General features: G+C 44.7%; 1 protein-coding gene across 2 annotated transcripts in view; it reads right to left on the bottom strand.

Moving 5' to 3' along the window:
* Window positions 1-19,837, bottom strand: part of UNC13B (unc-13 homolog B) — a 197,173-nt gene that overhangs the window by 33,229 nt on the left and 144,107 nt on the right. Inside the window, exons 2-6 of one of the 2 annotated variants that reach the window (XM_065907909.1) lie at window positions 9,100-9,122; window positions 6,697-6,743; window positions 3,981-4,059; window positions 2,209-2,283; window positions 1,496-1,715 (exon numbers count right to left, since the gene is read on the bottom strand). In XM_065907909.1, the coding sequence (XP_065763981.1) occupies window positions 1,496-1,715; window positions 2,209-2,283; window positions 3,981-4,059; window positions 6,697-6,743; window positions 9,100-9,122 (444 nt within the window). The remainder of the gene's footprint in view (window positions 1-1,495; window positions 1,716-2,208; window positions 2,284-3,980; window positions 4,060-6,696; window positions 6,744-9,099; window positions 9,123-19,837) is intronic. The other variant, XM_065907910.1, reaches the window with a different exon arrangement.

The raw sequence follows: 19,837 nt of genomic DNA, 5'->3' as shown, positions 1-19,837 counted from the left end.
CTAAGGATGATTAGTGAGGAACAGAGATTTCCTCCAGCGTATCTCACCAACCAGGATTCTCAGGCAAAGGACCCATCCTTTCTTTCTTGGCAGACTGACTCTTAACCTCTCTCCAGTCTCCAAAGGCTCAGGCCTTAACGACAAAACTTGGCACAAAGAAGAAAGGTCAACATTCACATCCTAATCCTGGGAGGATGGAAAGCAGATTTTCTGTCTAGGGACGTATACAGAATTCCACTCTGTACTTCATAGAAGACTTAGATAAATGAAAAGTGACCTGGGCTGCATCTACTCTTGCATTTAGCATATCCCATGCAATGCTATTTCCCTGGGTGGGGACCTCGGAAAGGCTCTTAAAGAGAAGATAAGACACCCTGGCTGTTATAGAGCACCACTCTAGAGGCTTCCAGCAAGCAGCCTGTGCAGCCAGTTGCTAGTTCTCCCAATTAAAGCAGGGTGCTGCTGGCACCTGTCCTTGTCACCCCTCATGATGGGTTTGGGCAAAGTCATCACCAGCACCCAACTCCTCTGCTATGTTCAGCCTGTCTCTTCATGTCCACTACAGCCATGTCACTGGCATCAATCTAGGGTTCTTCAAAGAATGACATTTTAAGTCAACAATTCCTGAGGCCCTTTTAGGTCTCACATCTTTCCTTGGAATAATGAAGTACTTGTGAGTCTAAAGGTGACCTTCCTTTCTCCTACCATAATTGAAGCTTTTATTGTTGTGGCATGGCAATGAGGAACACCGGGAGACCTGGAGGGCTGAGAGAATACTTCCCACACCCCCAGCCCTGCTCTCCCCAGGGTCTAACCACAGCAGTGCAGGCCGAGCAGGGGTGGAGCAAGGAGAGAAGAACTTGGAGCGCCACCACCTCTTGTACCAAGACTTGCTGCTTTCCCTGCTCCTGTTCTCCCCACTCAGATGGTGGCACAAATTACATGTTTAGCAAGGGCCTTGGGAGTCACACATTCTCCTTCTGGACCTCTGCCTCATCCGTGTGAAGATTCTGTTCTTGGTACTGATGTCTAAAAGCTCCATCTAGAAGCAGGGAGTAAATTCCACCTTCCCTGAGTCTTCCCTAGTCTCTCTTAGGAGGTCTAGACCTCAGGAGGCTCCTCTCTGAGGCCTAGAACCCCAGAACTCTCTCTTCCTATTAGTTCTGGTCCCTGATTAAACATGCTCTAGTCTTTTGGGCAAAACAGCCATCGTGGTGTGTACAATACTCAGTAAAGCCTCTGGGACCACCTGATCCTGAAAGAGATTCTAGCTCCATCCAAGGGCCATAGGAAACTCAATGAATTTTTCCTAAAGGTGTTTAAGTGAGTGTTACGAGACCTGTTATTCGGAAAGGCCATGTCTCCTGACTTAGGAACCTACCTTCTCTAAAAATGACAGCACGTCAGAGTCAGGTCCAGTGGAGGGACGATGGCCCAGCCGTCCTGGTCCCCTGCTGCCCACAGCCCTCCCCCCGTCACCCCGCAGGGCACTCACGCTGCAGGCAGTCGGCACTGAGCAGGTCCTGGCACTTCTCGTGGCACTTGACCCCACACTCGCTGCAGCGCATGCCCTGCCGGGCGATGCCCCAGAGCAGGCCTTCACACTCGTAGCAGTAGGTGGGGGTGGTGGCGGACCAGACCTCAAAGTGGTGGGGTGTGGTGCACGAGATGGGGTAGATTAAGGCCTGCAGGGTTTTCTTATACACATGGGATTTCTGAAAAACACAGATCCCATCACCCACAGTGACTTCAGTTCTCTGCTGACAGACACCACTGCTAAGCCCAGTGCAGGACTAGCAACACCTCTGGCGGTCAAGGAGATGCTCCGCCTGGCCCGGCCCACCGTCCAGCCCGGCAGAAACGAACCCCCAGCATCGTGCGCTCCTGGTCATCCAAGCAGCACATCCATGACCTGAATGCTGGGTTGAAGCCTTGCCCCAGCAGTCAGGGTTTTTAGGGAAACAGAAGGTACTAGGCTCACCATAAATCCCTGACATGAGTGGTCACATACTCATACTCCAACATGGGATTTAGGTTTACCCCTGGTCTGGACCCTTGCTTCTCCCAATGTGGAAAACTTGATGCTATAATATCTATCTGTTTCATTAACAGAGTAAGCCCCAAACTTCTGAATTTCCAGTGTATGGCCACAGAGATGATCACTGGGCCATAGGCCAGTGGACTCATGAAAGCCCATGGGTCACTTACCAGCTCTTCATCCTTGAGTGAGGTGCGTGTAGCCAATGCAGAAGCAATGCCTGCTTTCCGGGACTGGACCAGTGACTGGGAGAGAAGACTCGCTGTCAGCCCTGGCTACTACCAAGGGCCGGGCAAAGTCCTGGGGAGGGAGTTCCAGGGGCCAAGGCTACACTACTTTCTATTTTTACTGTCGTTCACAGGGGCCTCTCCACAGGTGATGGGTAACAAACACCTGAGGTTAAGATACAAACTCAAGGCCTTCAGGGAACTGTCCTAACAACGATAGAACAACACTTCTCTCAGGGTACCTGTCATCCAAAGGGTTTCTCTTTCCTTCAATATTTTTAGGTATCTGACCCCATAGAAACTCCTTGTTTAAAGGAAGGCACAGGAAAATGAAAAGTCTAGAATTACAGTATGAAACAGGTCATTAAGAACAGGACAGACACAAAACTCTGTCAGAGTCCATTCAAGAACCACCAATGGGAACAATGATGCTATTCTAAGTCCTCCAGTCCTGGGCACCACCCCAGGCCCACACAATCCCGGGTGGCTGTGGAAGCCAACAGCCCAAATGAGCAGGGCACCGAGTGAAAGGGGGCAATGAAGCCTCGCTGAAATCAAGCAGGGCAGGGGGTTAAACATGAGATCTAGGACGCCCTGCTAGAAAGGCCCATGAACCTGCCAAGCCCAAGCTTTAGGGGCAGCCTCCAGAGAGGCACATGGTTTCCCTAAGGCAGTGGACACCAGGCAGACAGAAGTCAGTATATCAGCCTGAGCAGCAAGAATAGCTGGGATGTGCCCAGGCAGGTTGAGATTCGGGCTTTTACAAAGGATGGAAACGGGCTCTGGAGACACTCACCATAGCCTGCACAGAGGAGAGCAGAGAAAGGAACAACATGATGTTAAAGCCCCACAAGGGCATGAAAGCTTTCAGACACAACTGAGAGGTTCTTCCCTGAAGTCCAAAAGCAGGAAACATGTCCCAACCCCCTCTGTCTCTATCCTCTATCCACTGTATTGCCTCTATCCTCTATCCACTGTATCCAACCCAGACCGCTGCCCAGGGCCCAAGGCCTAGAAGGAGAGTCACGCCATAAAGTGAAATATGGAGAAGGTTAAAAGACAGAAGAGGGGAAACAAGAAATGACTAAGATACTGCCACCCACTCGGTTAAGCAAAATAAAACTGGTGAGCAAGGAGGGAGAAGGTGAGAAAAAGCAGGAAGAAAAGAAAGAAAGAAGAGAAAAAAGAGGAGATGAAAGACAATGAAAGAAGGTAACAAAGAAGAGCTGACATCATCTTCAACCAGCCAGCTGGATGAAGCATTGGTGGGATAAGAGGTGCACTAGGAAGGAGGAGATAGGGAAAGAGGTATCAATAGCAGGGGGAAAGGGAAGGAAAGAAAGAAACGATGAAGAGAAAATGGCAAAGGACACTCGTATTCAGTCAGTTAAGTAGGGAGAAACTGGTAGGGAAAAAAGAGCACAATATGGAGGAAAAATAAAAAAAGGAGTGGACAAAAAATATCAAATAGATTGAATAGGGAGAAAAAACAAGGAGTAGAAAATGGTAATAAGAAAAACGGTTCAAGTCTTATTGAACATCTGACTCTGGGACTCTAGGGTACCTGGGTGCCACTCTAACCCCAGTGAGATCATACGAGGTCCTACTGAAGCCATCACTATCAGAGGGGCTTTAAATGACTGATCATCAGACTAATACCTGTCGCTGAAGGCCCCACTTCCATTCCCGACAGCTCACTGAGACCACTCACTCACCAGGTCGCTGACAAGCGGCAGGGTCTTCTTCCTGCGTAGATCCGGCATGCTGTCAATGCCATAGAGCCCTCCGGCTGGCCTGAGGAGAGCAGGAAATGTGTCAGGACTTCTAGTCTGCCCTTGAGTCACTGGCAGGTTCAATGTGCCATTCTCCTTGCTCATCCTTTCCCCAAACAAGGATGTACTGACCCTCAACATGGGCCTTTAAGAGGAGAAAAGAGGACAGAAAGAGAGGGAAATAGCGCCACGGGATGACAAACAATGGAATCTGCTCTCAGAGTCTCCTTCTAAGGTTTTAGCCAAGGACTGAAAGCTCTTTTATCACACTATGCCAGTCCAAGGTGATTTTGTTTATTTGAAGACACCTGTGCTCCATAAAAGGTGGGAACTGATGCTTAAGATAGCTTCTCCCTGCACTCAGGCCAGAGACACTGATGCCTAAAGATGAGTCTTTTCTGACCTGTGCCAGAACAGAGCCCACAGGAATAGCTCTACAGAAGAGCTGCTGTCTGCGTGAGCAAGGCTGACAGACAACAGCATGCAGAAGCAGACCTCCTCCAGCCTGAGGAAGAGTCCCCCGTTCGGTCTATCTGAGCCTCCGGAAGAAAAAGTCTCTATGGGAAGAGGAGCCTGCATAATCAAATGGAGGCAGGGGAAATAGATGGGAGACTTCCCAAAGATCATTTAGAGGGGAAAAAGACCATTTAAGAAGGAAACAGCAAAGTGACTGAGAGTGTGGCTTAGCCCTTTGCTCACATCAACAGAAACCACGAAAAAAATTACAGTTGGAGCAACTGAAAGTGAAGTGAAAGTTCAGTCACCCAGTCATGTCCAACTCTTTGCAACTGTAGCAAAGTAGCAAACTGAGTAACTTTGGACTGTAGCCCGCCAGGCTCCCATGTCCATGGGATTCTCCAGGCAAGAATACTGGAGTGGGTTGCCATGCCCTCCTCCAGGGGATCTTCCCCAGCCAGGGATCAAACCTGGGTCTACAGCATTGAAGGCGGATTCTTTACCATCGGAACCACTGGGGAAGCCTATGAACAACTTGAGATTTCTAAAACTCTTATACTTTTTTATACTTATTAACTTTGCTGTTCTTTGCCTGTTAGTCCATATAACAACACACAATAAAAATACAAAGAATTTCCTAAAAAGAATATCATTCTTACGTTGAGACAATCTGGATTTTATCCCCAACTCATCTACTAATTCACTACACATCCTCTGCCAAAATTCCTTCCTCTCTCTGGATCTTGGTGTCAATTCCATAAAATGAGAGGAACTATAAAAACCTCTCTGACCTTTTGGAAAGTATGCTTCTGAGCTTCAATTAAATTCACTCAGGTATTTGGTTTTCAGGTAAGCAACGAGGCAGGGAAAGAAGGGTGGCTGGGTTATACACCACAGCTGGTGTGAAAAGAGGAATATCACAGAAGAATAAGTATGTACTGCTAGCTATATGGGCAAAAAATAGAGCCACAAATTAGGTCAAGGCCAGGAGTTGGAGCAGGCAACCCTATATACTGATTTCTAATCATCTAGCTTCCGGAATATGGGCAGTGAGCTCTGTTCTCAATGAGGCCACCGCACCTATGAAAGTTCAAAACTTGTGACAGTTTCTAAGGACTAAGCTGAAGGAAGGGAAAGATGACAACAGGGAGACATTTAGAAAATCCCTGCCTGGCTCCATTTAAAAATAGCCTGGTTATGTTTCGTTGGTATGTATGAAGTTTAAAATTATTTGAAGAAAAATGCTAAAGCCCTAAAGAAGGGCTGTTGAAGAAGCAACTGATGCCATGAGTTTGTGGCTAATTCTGAAAACTATAAAATCTATACCTTAAGCCAATAAGTTTTTTTTTTTTTTTTTTGGCAACACAAATGAGCTTTTGACAAAAGAAGAGCGGCTCATTCACATGATTAACTCTTGCTATAAAAAACACATATTGCAAGAAAAAGAAGCATTTAAAAATATAGTTGATAACGTTCTGATCTAATCTTTTTTCTTCCCTGGTGATGAGGAAGAGGAGGCAGCCACTGAGAGCTTCGACGTCAGAAGGACTCTGAGGGGCAAGGAGAGAAGGCAGAGCCTAAGGGTCCTGAGACCTGTATGTGGAGGGCAGAGGGCGCGTGCGCACTTAGACGCTTTCCTCCCTTAATAACAGTGAGCCATCGCAGCTGAGCAATTCAAAACCATTCCCCGCTGCAATCACGTGGGTCTGAAACTCCCAGACAAGGAACACAGACAGAACATACTGAGCTCGCAAGGGTCCTCACTAGAGTAGGGTGGAGTGAGGAAGTGACTCACAGCAGCTGAGGCCAGCGGCAAGCTAAGCAGCTACACTGTCAACAGTGGGATAGAAGGAAACCAGTTCTAAATGCAGATCTTTTTCTAGTTTTCCCATCCTTATACATAAAGGGCATACCACCACTATGATGCAATACAGCGGAAATTCCAGAAGGAAGGATGGGGAGCCCCAAAGTTCCCTCCCCTGCTCCAGGGGAACCATTCTGCAAAGCTCTCTCTTCTGTCTCTGGGGAGTCAGTTTGCAGAGTCCTCTCCTCTACCCCAGAGAAACAACCGTCTCGACAGTGGAACGTCTTCCTTCTCCAGAGTCCAGCTGATGAAGCTGTTTCTCCTGCTTCCCAAGGGAAAAGCTAAAGCAGCATAAGAGACTCTGTCAGATTCACAGAAACCTTGAGGAGCCACACTTACCCTTCTGGAAGCCACTGGGGCAAACGGGGATCACCATCGTCTGGAATCTTTAAAGAGAGAAAGAGAGAGAAGTTAGCTCCTGGGAAAGATGGGAGAGTGCCCTAGTTCTCTGGTCAGGCAGTGAGCAGTAAAGTAAGAAGCTTCACACACACCATGTGAGGACATCGCCGGCCTGAGGTGTAAGCCAGCTCCCTGATCAGCCAGGGCCACAAGCAGGCAGCTGGAATGAGTGGTACTTCATCTCCCTTCTCCCCAGTGAACACGGAGGATACAAGCTCACAGAGAACCCAGGACCAAGATCCACCGGGAGTGTGAGAGCTGCCAAAATGGAGAGCCCCCTCACACATCCGCTGGTATAGAACAGTAAGCGTGGGCCAAGAGAGGGCCCATGTAGGCGTCCAGGCCTCACTAAAGCAAAAGGACAACTTCATATAGAGTCCAGTCTTCCAGCTATATTCTTAAGTTCTGTTGGCTGCCCTAGAGTCAGACCTGGTCTTTCTAGATTCCTGTCTCATGTTGTGATTTTTTTTTTTTTTTTTTTTTTTTTCATGTTGTGATTTGACTTGGCCTAGGGTCCTTGAAGCTATAACTCATTGACACTGAGTACGCTCTACATTTGATAAACTCAATGTAATAAAAGAATCCAGGGCAGATTAGATACTTGGATTACCATTTTTGCCAATTTTATGAACTCTACAATAAGAAGCTAAAAACTGAAGCACCAAATAATTCAAGCAAGGAACTGTTGGAAAACACTTTTTAAAGCTTTTTGTAAAAAAAAAAAAGAAAGAAAAAAATCCGAAGCAAATCCTTCAGGCAGAGTACAGAGTTCCAAAGCTGCCAGGGCTCTCAGAGGACCAATGGCAGCTGCTATTTAAGTTCAACAGACTTAGTACTGGCGGGTCTGGGGCTTTCTGTCCCTCCTTGTTCCCTTCACCCCCAATGACTTCCCTGACTCCTGGGATCTGGACTCCAGCTACCAGAACTGAGCAAAGGAGCTCCAGATCAAGGGAGGCAGAGGTAAGCTCTTAGGCTCTGGACGGGGGGTGAAGTTTTGGGAGGGCTAAAGATGGGAGGAGTTATAAACAAAATGAGGCAAGAGAGTGAAAAAGAGAGGTAGGACAAGCTAACCGGTGATGTAAAAGTGGGTAAGAGTGACCCTGGACCAGCGGGAAGCTCAAGATGCACTTTGGATTTAAGATCCTTCTCAGGTTGCCTGTGCTCTAGTCAAGCCTATCTGCCTGCTGCCTGAGGCCCTTCATGACCACACCTTGCTGCTTCTGCCTCCTTCCCTGGTTCTATCAGTGGGATGATATGGTAGAGGGAGGGCCAGGCCCAAAAGGCAGTCAGAAGGTTGAATCAAGTCTCCTGAGGTTCCTGTGAGGGGCAGCCCATCCCATCCCTAAACCCCCAGATCCCACCAACCAGAACTTATCCTCCCTTAAGAAATAGTCACTGCACTGAGCAGATTTTTACTTCCTACCTAGAATTAGGTGGTGGCCAGAAGCCACTGGGCTTAAGGAAACTAAATCACAACACACCTTTGGCAATCAGGGTTCACAGGCTCAGATCACACACATTTCCTGTGCTCAGAGCGGGCCGTGGGTCTGCAGAAGCCTGCAGACACAGTGCAGAGCATGCGCAGACGGCAGAGAAGGAGGGCTAGGGGGATGAGAGCAGGTCTCAACAAAGTGCCTACAGGAAGTACATTCGCAGACACAACTTGCACCTGAGGACCCACAGGTGAGCACGGATCCTGCACACAGAGATACAGAGTGTGTGCACACCCTTCTGGGGCAGGACTCGGGCTTCACTGGGGCTCAAATCACCGGCAAAGCGCACCCTTAGCATCTTGAGGAACCAGTGCTTGTAGGCACATTCTCATGGTGTGGGGAAACCACACCACAGGTCTGCAGACCCTTGTGCTCACAGAGCAGCCAGGAAGCCTGCTCAGAAGCACGGAGCATTTCCACATTTAGGCCCCAAGCAAGAGGCACAAAAAGCCTACAAAAACTCCTGCTCTCAAATACAAAGTGTGTACGCATGCTGGGCTCAGCGAGGGTTCACAGCATATGCCAGTCGGCAGCCACAAGTAGAACACGGACACACTGTGCAAAGTGGGAAAAGAGGAAGGCAGTCAGTACCTGGGGGGTCAAGCTGAGCACACGGGGAAGCACACGCATGCTGCACTGAAGTGTGCCACGCAGGCACGCACATCCTCGCAAGGCTCCACGGGCGTCTGCAGGAGCACACACAGGCACGGAGCATGCACACAAACACACCGGCTGCGTGAGCCGCAGCTCATGGGCACACATGCGTGCACACACACACAGACACACACTGTACTCAGGAGGGAGGGGAGAGAACCAACAACAAAGGGGCCCCAAAGGGCCAGAGCACAACCTGAAGGGCTCCTCGCTTTCCTTCTGCAAGGAGAGAAAGAGAGGAGAAAAAGGGCAGAGAGGTTAGTAGATTCATCCTAACCCAGGCAGAGCTAACCGCGTGGGACACGGGAGGAGAGCCCGGAGAAGCCCTCTGAACGGCGGAGCAGTGCGCAGAGCCTGGCTCCCGGAATCCTCACTCCTGTGTTCGCTGCCCCTGCTTTTTAGTTCAGAACCGGGGTTTGGCTACAAAAACCAAAGAACCACGCCGGCCTGGGAATTTCAGCCACCCTTTCCCCCCTTTCCAAATTGGTCTGCATGCAGGGTCAGGGCCACCAGGGCCACGAGACCAGCTGTGCTACCAAGGGCCACTCCCACAGGCCGTCAGAACTGACTGAACACAGAGCAGGCTCCTTCCTCAGAAGCTACACGAGCTCAACCGAATCTGGGGGAAGTCTGCAAACCCCAGAGGCCAGGTAGTGGAGCCCTCTCCCAATTTTCTAACACAGGCTGGCTATGTGTTTTGCCCCACAAGCCTTGGCCTGTTTTCCCAGAGCTTAAGTTAAGTTAGGCCAAGTTAAGGCCTGGAAGTAAGGCCAGGACCTGGATGCTCAGTGGCCATAGATTTGGAGGCACCGAGTCCTTATCATAAGTCACTATGATCTGAATGATAAAACCACGGCTGCAATCCCAGGTTTGATTATCTACCGAATTTAGAACAATACGTCAAAAGAAACTGACACTTCTAGAAGGACCCAAGCAAACCACAGGAGAGGAAGAATAAAGTCCATAAATTACTCCTTTCCCATTTGCCAGACGCTACATTGCCTTCTAGGCCACACTTGCTTGACTGAGGCTTCCTTCTCTAAGCAAAGTTCATTATCTGGGCCCATTAGCCCCTCTTTTCTTTACTTTTCCCATCCCTTTGAATAAAGAATCACTGATGTTACATAACAAGTAGAAGGGAGAACTAATAAGTTCCCAATTTTTCAAGCTATTTCTGATTACCTAATGGGTCACCTGACTTGACAGAAGGGATTCAGGAATAGGAATCTTCCAAAACAGCGCAGAAAAGTGGGTGAGATTAAAAAAAACATTTCTGGGAGAGGGAACGGTCTCTTCTACTACGTCTACTCCCTACTTCCTGAGAACACTCTGTTCCCTTTGAAAAAGCAAGCTAGGCAACGAACACTAACTGACCCCTTGATTCAAGCTGAAAAGGTTTCTCTGTTCCTCCACTATCCCAAATATATTGTACACATCCTGTCAAAGTTACTTCAGTTGTGACGTTCTATTCTTCCCAGAGTTCCCCATGATGCCTAAAGAGGAAAAGTCAATGTATTGTCAAGGCTCTCCATGTCCTGGCCTCTTGCATTGACGGGGTGAACTCTGACTTCTTCTTAAAAACTTAGATCAAATATTTATGTCTCTGAAAATGTATCTGCCTTCCTCTCAAAAACAGAACTCGGTGCTTCTCTACCACGCGTCGTGGCACCCACGCGCTTGTGCACACACATCTGTGGCAGTTTGTTCTCAGTGTGTTTCACTGTCAATTGTCTGTATAAACGTCTCCCTTTACATAGTGCGAATTTCTTGAGAGCAAGAATTACATATGCATATATTTTATTTCACCTTTGTAGTCTGAGGGTTTAGCACATCTAGTGTTTTTATGTAGTAAAAGGAACTTGAAATTTCAGAACTTAGAAAACAACAGCCTTCCTAAGGACATGTGTCTTGCCTAAGAGAAAAGACAGGCCTCAGCCTGTACCATTTTCCAGACCCCAAAGAGCCACTGTACTAGTCCCCTCAGTTTGTCCCAACCACTGGCCAAACATTTTCTTATTACTAACTTAAAAAAATCTTTTCTTGTTAGGAATCAAACACTCTGTGCCTCCTAACTTCTTAAAATGCCTTAGGATTTTTCCACTCAGATTTAGTTTTCGATTTAAGTGATACATGTCTATATAACACCTGCTTTGCAGGAAAATTCCTGATCCCTAAGAATAATCTCACTCTTCCAGATAGTCCACCTGATGAGGAAGAGACACACTTCCTCACTGTTAAAACAACCTTAACTCCATTACTTAGGAGTCAAAGATTTGAGGCACTCAACTTACCTGAGCCTGCATTTCCTTATCTTTAAAAAGATGATAAGACTAGCGATTGCCCAGAGTTATTGTGAGGATTCATTTCTTTTTAAATTTTTATTTATTTTTAATTGGAGGATAACTGCTTCACAATGTTGTGTTGGTTGCTGCCGTACACTAGCATGAATCAACCACGAGTATACACATGTCCCCTCCCTCCTAGCCCTCCCTCCACCTCATCCCAGCCCTCTAGGTTGTCTCCGAGCACCAGGCTGAGCGCCCTGTGTCACACAACTTCTCATTAGCCACCTGTTTGACGTACGGTAATGTATGCATTTCAATGCTACTCTCTCAATCCACCCACCCCTTCCTTTCCCTGCTGGGTCCACAGGTCTGTTCTCTGTGTCTGAGCTTCTACTCCTGCCCTGCAAAGAAGTTCATCAGTACCACTTTTCTAGAGTCCATATGTAAGCGTTAATACCCAGAAGTTTGTTTTCCTCTTTCTGACTTACTTTACTCTGTGTAACAGGCTCTACCATCTGCCACCAGGGAAGTCTCTAGGTTCATCCACCTCACTAGAACTGACTCAAATGTGCTCCTTTTATGGCTGAGTAATATTTCACTGTATGTATGTACCACAACTTCCATCCCTTAAATACTCACTGAGAACCTACTTCACATTAGGTACTGTTCTCACGCTGCTAGAGCAGTGAATTGTGATCTTCAGAAGCTTCTAGTCTAGTAGGAGGAACAGACAACTAACAATGATGGTGAAGATGAGACCTGTGAACACCAAGTGAACACAATACATATCTGGCATTTTATTTGAGTAAGCTCATTTACTTTTCACAACAACTCTACTGAGTATATACTGTTATAATATCCATTTTTACATTGATCTATGATCCATTTCTATTATCCATTTCTATAATCTCCATTTCTATTGATCCATTTTTCTATTGATCTATGAAGATCACAGAGACATTAAGAAACTTGCCTGAAGTCACAGCAAGTGGCAAAGCCAAAATTCGAAACAGGTACTCTGGTTCCAGAATCTGGAGCTATGTATACTATAACCTGATGCGAAGAACTGACTCATTTGAAAAGACCCTGATGTTGGGAAAGATTGAAGGTGGGAGGAGAAGGGGACGACAGAGGATGAGATGGTTGGATGGCATCATCGACTCAATGGAATGAATTTGAGTAAACTCCAGGAGTTGGTAATGGACAGGGAGGCCTGGCGTGCTGCAGTCCATGGGGAAGCAAAGAATCAGACATGACTGAGCGACTGAACTGAACTGAACCGATCACAGATGACAGGGACTTTGCTGAAAAATCCAGGTAAGGGGAAAAGATATTGTCCCCAGTGGTCATGTTATGCTATGAAAACCTTACAAAACATTGTCAGGAGGCCTCATTGCTAAAAGAACATCTAAGCAGAGATATGAAGAAAAATTAGTAAAGAAGCTATTCAGAGTGCAAAGAGAAAAGTATTCCAGTCAGAACACACAGCAAGTGTAAAGTCTGAGGTGACAGCATAGCTGGTGTGAAGGAACAAGTCTGCCTCAGAGGAGCATTTCAAATAGGGCCCTCATAAGCACTTTGGCTTTCATTCTGAGTGAGACAGAAAAAAATCACCAGAAGGTTCTGAACAGAGAAGTGACATGATCTGACTTGTGTTTTATGTGGATTACTCTGGCTGGGGAGAATAGACGGCAGACGGACAAGGGTAGAAGCCAGGAGATCAGTAAGACTACCACTATCATCTGGATGAGAGAAAACGGTGACTGAGATTGAGAGGTTAGTGGCAAGGTTTGGAATATGTTTTAAAGGCAAAGCAGGTGGACTTTAATAACTGACTGGATATGGCTTATGAAAGAAACAGAGAAGTCACGACTGACTGTATTGGGACTTCCCCAGTGGTGCAGTGTTTAAGACTCCTCGCTTCCAATGCAGGGGGTCCAGGTTCAATCCCTGCTCAGGGAACTAGATCCCATATGCCGCAACTAAGACCCAGCACAGCCGAAAACAAACAAGCAAATAAGAAACAAAACAATGTGGTTAAAAAAAAAAAAAGAATGACTCTATGGATTTGGGTCTGAGCAGCTAGCTGCAAGAATGGAGTTGCCATTTACTGGTAAGGAAGACTATAGGGAAAGTAGGTTTGGCAGGGTTTACGGAGAAGGATCAGGAGTTTGGTTTTGAATATGTCAAATCTGAGACATCTATTCACACGGAAATGTGGGTGTTAAGTAGATGTAGAGTCTGGTATTCCTAGAAGATATCTGGGCCAGATATCAATCTGGGAATGCTTATGAAAATCATGAGACTGAAAGAGATTACCTAGGAAGTGTGTATAAATAAAAAGCAGTGGTCAGGATGGAATCCTGAGGTACTACAAGGGTGGGAAGATAAGGAGGGAGTAGCAAAAATGACTCCAGAAGAAATGGTCAATAATGTTGGAGGAGAAATAAGACAGAGAGGTATTCTGGAAGCCAAGTGAAGAAAGAATTTCAAAAAGAAGGAATCTAGGGACTACCCTGGTGGCCCAGTGGTTAAGACTGCAATTCCAATGTAGGGGATGCAGGTTCGATCTCCAGGTCGGAGAACTAAGAATCCCACATCACACGCGGCCAAAAAAGAAAGGAAAAAAGAAAGAAATTGAGGCATAAGGACAGACTAAAATTAACGGACTAGAACTGGTACTCCAGAAATAAACTCTTACATTTATGGCCAGTTGATTTTGATCATTCAACGGATAAAGAATATTATTTTTCAATAAATGGTGCTGAGATAACTAGACATACACATGCTCAAGAAAGAAGCTGGACCCCTGTCTCACACCATTCACAAAAATTAACTCAAAATGAATCACAGACCTAAATATAAGCACTAAATAAAATTATGAAACATTTAGGGGAAAAAAATAGGAGTAAATTTTTGTGACCTTGGATTAGACAATGGTTTAGCTATAAAACCAAAAGCAAAATCAACACGAGAATAGATAAATAGAACTTCATCAAAACTTAAAACTTTTGTACTCTAATACCCATATTATGATGGCAAACCAAACAAAGTCAACCAGGAAATAACAAGTGTTATTTAGCAAGGATGTCGAAAAACTAGAACCTATGTGCACTGCTGTTAGGAATGTGCAATGACAGCTGCTGCAGAAAATAACAGCAATGCCTCAAAAAAAAAAAAAAAAATCAGGATTACAACAATGCCACTTCTGTGTGTATACCCAAAAGAAATGAAAGCAAGAACTTCAACAGGTATTTGTACACCCCTATTTATAGCAGCATTATTCACAATACCCAAAACATAGAAGAAACCCAAGTGTCCACTGATGGATGAATGGATAAACAAATGTAGCATATATACATACAATGGAGTATCATTCACCCTTAAAAAGGCAAGAAATTCTGACATGCTACAACATGGTGAACTTCAAAGACATTATGTCAAGTGAAATGAGCCAGTCACAAAAGAACAAATATTGTGCAAATACACTTATATGAGGTACCTAGAGCAGTCAAATTTAGAGAGACAGAAAGTACAGTGGTGATTGCCAGTGGCTGAGGGGAGGAGAGAACAGGGAGTTAATTTAAGGGTACAGAGTTTCAGCTAGGGAAAATGGAAAAAGTTCTGGGGATTAGATGGTGGTGATGACCACATGGTGATGGTCATGTGAATGAATTTAAAATGGCTAAAATGTTAAATTTTATGTTTTCTATATTTTATCACAATAATTTTTTTGAAGAATAAAACATTTATGCTTCAAAGGACAGCATAAAGAAGGAAAAAAGACAACCAACAAATTGGGGGAAAATATTTACAAATCATCTGGACCTATGTCCTTATGTCCTTATTATCTGGACCCTTATGATTAGACAGTGGAAGTGACAAATAGATTCAAGGGATTAGGTCTGACAGACAGAGTGCCTGATGAACTATGGACTGAGGTTCAGGCCATTGTAGAGGAGGCAAGGATCAAGACCATCCCCAAGAAAAAGAAATGCAAAAAGGCAAAATGGCTGTCTGAGGAGGCCTTACAAATAGCTGTGAAAAGGAGAGAAGCAAAAGGCAAAGGAGAAAAGGAAAGATATTCCCATTTGAATGCAGAGCTCCAAAGAATAGCAAGGAGAGATAAGAAAGCCTTCCTCAGCGATCAATGCAAACAAATAGAGGAAAACAATAGAACGGGAAAGACTAGAGATCTTTTCAAGAAAATTCAAGGTAACAAGCGAACGTTTCATGCAAAGATGAGCACAGTAAAAGACAGAAATGGTATGGACCTAACAGAAGCAGAAGATATTAAGAGGTGGCAAGAATACACAAAAACTATACAAGAAAGATCTTCACAACCCAGATAATCATGACAGTGTGATCACTCACCTAGAGCCAGACATCCTGGAATGCAAAGTCAAATGGGCTTTAGGAAGCATCACTATGAATAAAGCTAGTGGAGGTGACTGCATTCCAGTTGAGCTATTTCAAATCCTAAAAGATGATCCTGTGAAAGAGCTGCACTCAATATGCCAGCAAATTTGGAAAACTCAGCAGTGGCCACAGGACTGGAAAAGGTCAGTTTTCATTCCAATCCCCAAGAAGTGCAATGCCAAAGAATGCTCAAACTACTGCATGATTGTACTCATCTCACATGCAAGCAAGGTAATGCTCAAAATTCTCCAAGCAAGGCTTCAACAGTACATGAAGCCAGAACTTCCACATGTTCAAGCTGGATTTAGAAAAGGCAGAGGAAACAGATCAAATTGCCAACATCTGTTAGATTATTGAAAAAGCAAGATAGTTCCAGAAAAACATCTACTTTTGCTTTATTGACTATACCAAAGCCTTTGTGTAGATCATGACAAACTGTGGAAAATTGTTCAAGAGATGGGACTACCAGACCACCTGACCTGCCTGCCAAGAAAACTGTATGCAGGTCAAAAAGCAACAGTTAGAACTGGACATGGAACAACAGACTGGTTCCAAATCAGGAAAGGAGTATGTCAAGGCTATACATTGTCACCCTGCTTATTTAACTTATATGCAGAGTACATCATGCAAAATGCCAGGCTGGATGAAGCACAAGCTGGAGTCAAGATTGCTGGGAGAAATATCAATAACTTCAGATACATCTCAGGTACGCAGATGACACCACTCATATGGCAGAAAATGAAGAGGGACTAAAGAGCCTCTTGATGAAAGTGAAAGAGGAGAGTGAAAAAGTTGGCCTAAAATTCAACATTCAAAAAACTAAGATCATCCAGTCACATCACTCCATGGCAAATAGATGGAGAAACAAGGTAAACAGTGACAGACTTTATTTTATTGGGCTCCAAAATCACTGCAGATGGTGACTGCATTCATGAAATTACAAGACACTTGCTCCTTGGAAGAAAAGCTATGACCAACATAGACAGCATATTAAAAAGCAGAGACATTACTTTGCCAACAAAGGTCTGTCTAGTCAAAGCTACAGTTTTTCCAGTAGTCATGTATGGATGTTAGAGATGGACTATAAGGAAAGCTGAGGGCCAAAGAATTGATGCTTTTGAACTGTGGTGTTGGAGTGAGAATTCCTTGGACTGCAAGGAGATCAAACCAGTCAGTCCTAAAGGAAATCAGTCCTGACTATTCATTGAAAGGACTGATACTGAAGCTGAAACTTCAATACTTTGGCTACCTGATGCGAAGAACTGACTCATTGGAAAAGACCCTGATGCTGGGAAAGATTGAAGGCAGGAGGATAAAAGGACGACAGAGGATGAGATGGTTGGATGGCATCAATGAGTTAATGTATGAGTTTGAGCAAGCTCCGGGAGTTGGTGATGGACAGGGAAGCCTGGCGTGCTGCATTCCAGGGGGTCGCAAAGAGTCGGATACGACTGAGCGACTGAACTGATGTCCAAAACATATAAACAACTCTTAACAACTCGACAGAAAAAGACAAACAACTCAACTTAAAAATGGATAAAGGATTTAAATAGACATTAAATTGATAAAAAGACATTAAATAGACATTAAATGGCCAATAAGCATATGAAAAGATGTTTTAACATCATTAACCACTAGGGAAATGAAAATCAAAGCTAGAAGATACCAGTCACACTCACTAGGATGGCTCTAATAAAAATAGAATGGCTAGGATGTGGAGAAATTTGAACTTGCATACACTGCTGGCAGAAATGCAAAATGGTGCAACCACATTGGTAAACAGTCTATAAGTTCCAAAAAAACGTGAAACACAGTTACCACATGACCCAGTGTTCCCTTTCTAGGTATATACACAGAATATATGTCCACACAAAAACAGCAACATTATTCATAATAGCCAAAAACGTGGTAAAACAACAATAACAACAGCAAAGCACAACAAAATGTCCATCAACTGATGAATGTATGAACAAAATGTGCTATATCCGCATAATGGAATATTATTCAGCCACAAAAAGAAATGAAGCACCCATATGTGTTAGAACATTGGTCACTTTTGAAAACATTGTTCTGAGTAAGCTTAGGCTGTAAAAGGTCTCAGGCAGAGCAGTGAGGAAAGCGTTTTTCAAATCTTTCTTGTGGTAGCAGTCACTATTGTATTGAATCAGTTTACCAGGTTAGGGTGACGGCTCCTGTGGACTCCACTGTGTTGGCCAGAGGCCTGACTGTGTGCCTATTCACCTTGCTCTGTTCCTTGGGCTTTAAGGCATGGTGCTGCAGTCAGGCGGGATCTAGCACTGAAGGGCAGCTGCCACTGCCCGACAGCCTCTCTGCCACCCCGTCTGTAGCCCACAGACCAGAGTGGATCTTGGAAAGCACCCAGAATTCTGGCTTGATCTCTCACTGGCGTTTCAGAACACTTCCTTCTCGTTATTTCTGCTGCTGTCACAAGCTCCTGCACGGTCCAGTAGGATGGCAGCCCAGAAGAGAAACACTGCAACTTGAAGGACTGAGCCCCAGGGTTCTGGATGTTCTGGCTAACACTGACTCCCACCACAGCTAAAAGAGCTAGTAAGGAAGTACTGCTTTGATATGAGTTGTTTCTACTGTTGCTGCAATATTGGGTTGGCCAAAAAGTTCATCTGGAGTTTTCTGTAACATCTTATGGAAAACACCTGAGTGACCTTTTTGGCCAATCCAATATAAAAATTTTTAAGTGACCAGGAAGAAAGAAAAGGGGCTGCAAAGTTAAAGAGAGTTCAAAACCCCTTGTGTCTGAGGAATTATAGAAAGCTTCCTAGAGGAGGTGAAACTTTGGCTGTATGCTGAAGAACTGAGTAACTTTTCCTAGATTGATGTGGCAAACGTAACAACTCAAGCTAGAAGGAAGCATGTATATGTGATATGCTGAAAACAAAGTACAAGGTTAATTTGTGAGACAGAAGGTTCCTTCCAGGGGGAGGACCGTGGGACAACAGAAGATAAGCCTAGAAATGTAAACTAGAGACCAGGTGTTGTGGCCTTAAATGCCAAGTGAAGGAATTGAGACTTTTTGATAGGGTATCAAGAGCAGCTCTAGGGATATTTGAAAGGAACAGGATTTTAATTTTTCAGTTTAATTTTATGATGACATAGTCATGATTCAAATTCTAAAAATTATAAAAAAAAAAAAAGTGTATACAGTAAAAAAAGAATCTCATTTCACTAGTTTTTTACCTAATACCTTTTCCCATGGGCAATCCTATACGTTTCTTATGTATCTTAGTGGTTTTTTGTTTGGTTGGTTAGCTGGGTGGTGGTGGTTGTTTTGGCCATGCCAAGTGGCTTGCAAGATCTCAGTTCCCTGGCCAGGGACTGATCCAGGGCAACAGCAATGAAAGCCCAGAATCCTAACCACTAGGTCACTAGGGAACTCCTGTGTTAAATATTCTACACATACAAACAAACACACATTACGGGTTTGTGTATGTATTCTTCATCTCTCCTTTTTATACAAATGTATGAGCTTCCCTGGTGGCTCAGTGGTTTAAAAAAAAAAAAAAATCCACCTGCCAATGCAGAAGACATGGGCTTGATTCCTGAGTCAGGGATCCCCCTGGAGTAGGAAATGGCAACCCACTCCATTATTCTTGCCTGGAAAATCCCATGGACAGAGGAGCCTGATGGGCTATATTCCATGGGGTTGCAAAGAGTCTGACACGACTTAGCGACTAACCAACAACAACAAAGCATCTTATACATGCTGTTCTGCACCTTGTTTTCTGAAATATGTCAATATATCTTTCCATTTCAGTAAAGAGGTACCTTTCTTTTTACAGCTGCATGGTACTGTATTTCATCATTTGGATGTGCCAGTAAGTTATTTAACCAGCCTTTCTTAAGAACATTTAGGTTGTTTTCAATCTTCACTATTAAAAACAATAGCTCAGAAACAGCCTTGAACATATGTCCCTTCTACAGGTGAAAATGTACCTGCAGGATACATTCTTGGAAGCAGTGCTGGGCCTCAAAGGGCACAAAATTCTGATGCATGTGGCCAGCTGCCTTCCTCAGAGGTTATACCAACTTCCACTCCCACGCACCAGCAATGGATGAGTACCTGTTCTCTCACATCTCTGCCAACACAATATGTTTCATAATTTTAATCTTGCCTTAGAAAGATTAATCAGGTTATACGTATAAGAGGACAACCTCATTTACATTTAAAATTAGATGAATAAAGCATATGCT

This window comes from Muntiacus reevesi, chromosome 17 (genome assembly GCF_963930625.1).
Source record: "Muntiacus reevesi chromosome 17, mMunRee1.1, whole genome shotgun sequence".
Taxonomy (NCBI): domain Eukaryota; kingdom Metazoa; phylum Chordata; class Mammalia; order Artiodactyla; family Cervidae; genus Muntiacus; species Muntiacus reevesi.
This window is presented reverse-complemented; position numbering and strand designations above follow the sequence as displayed.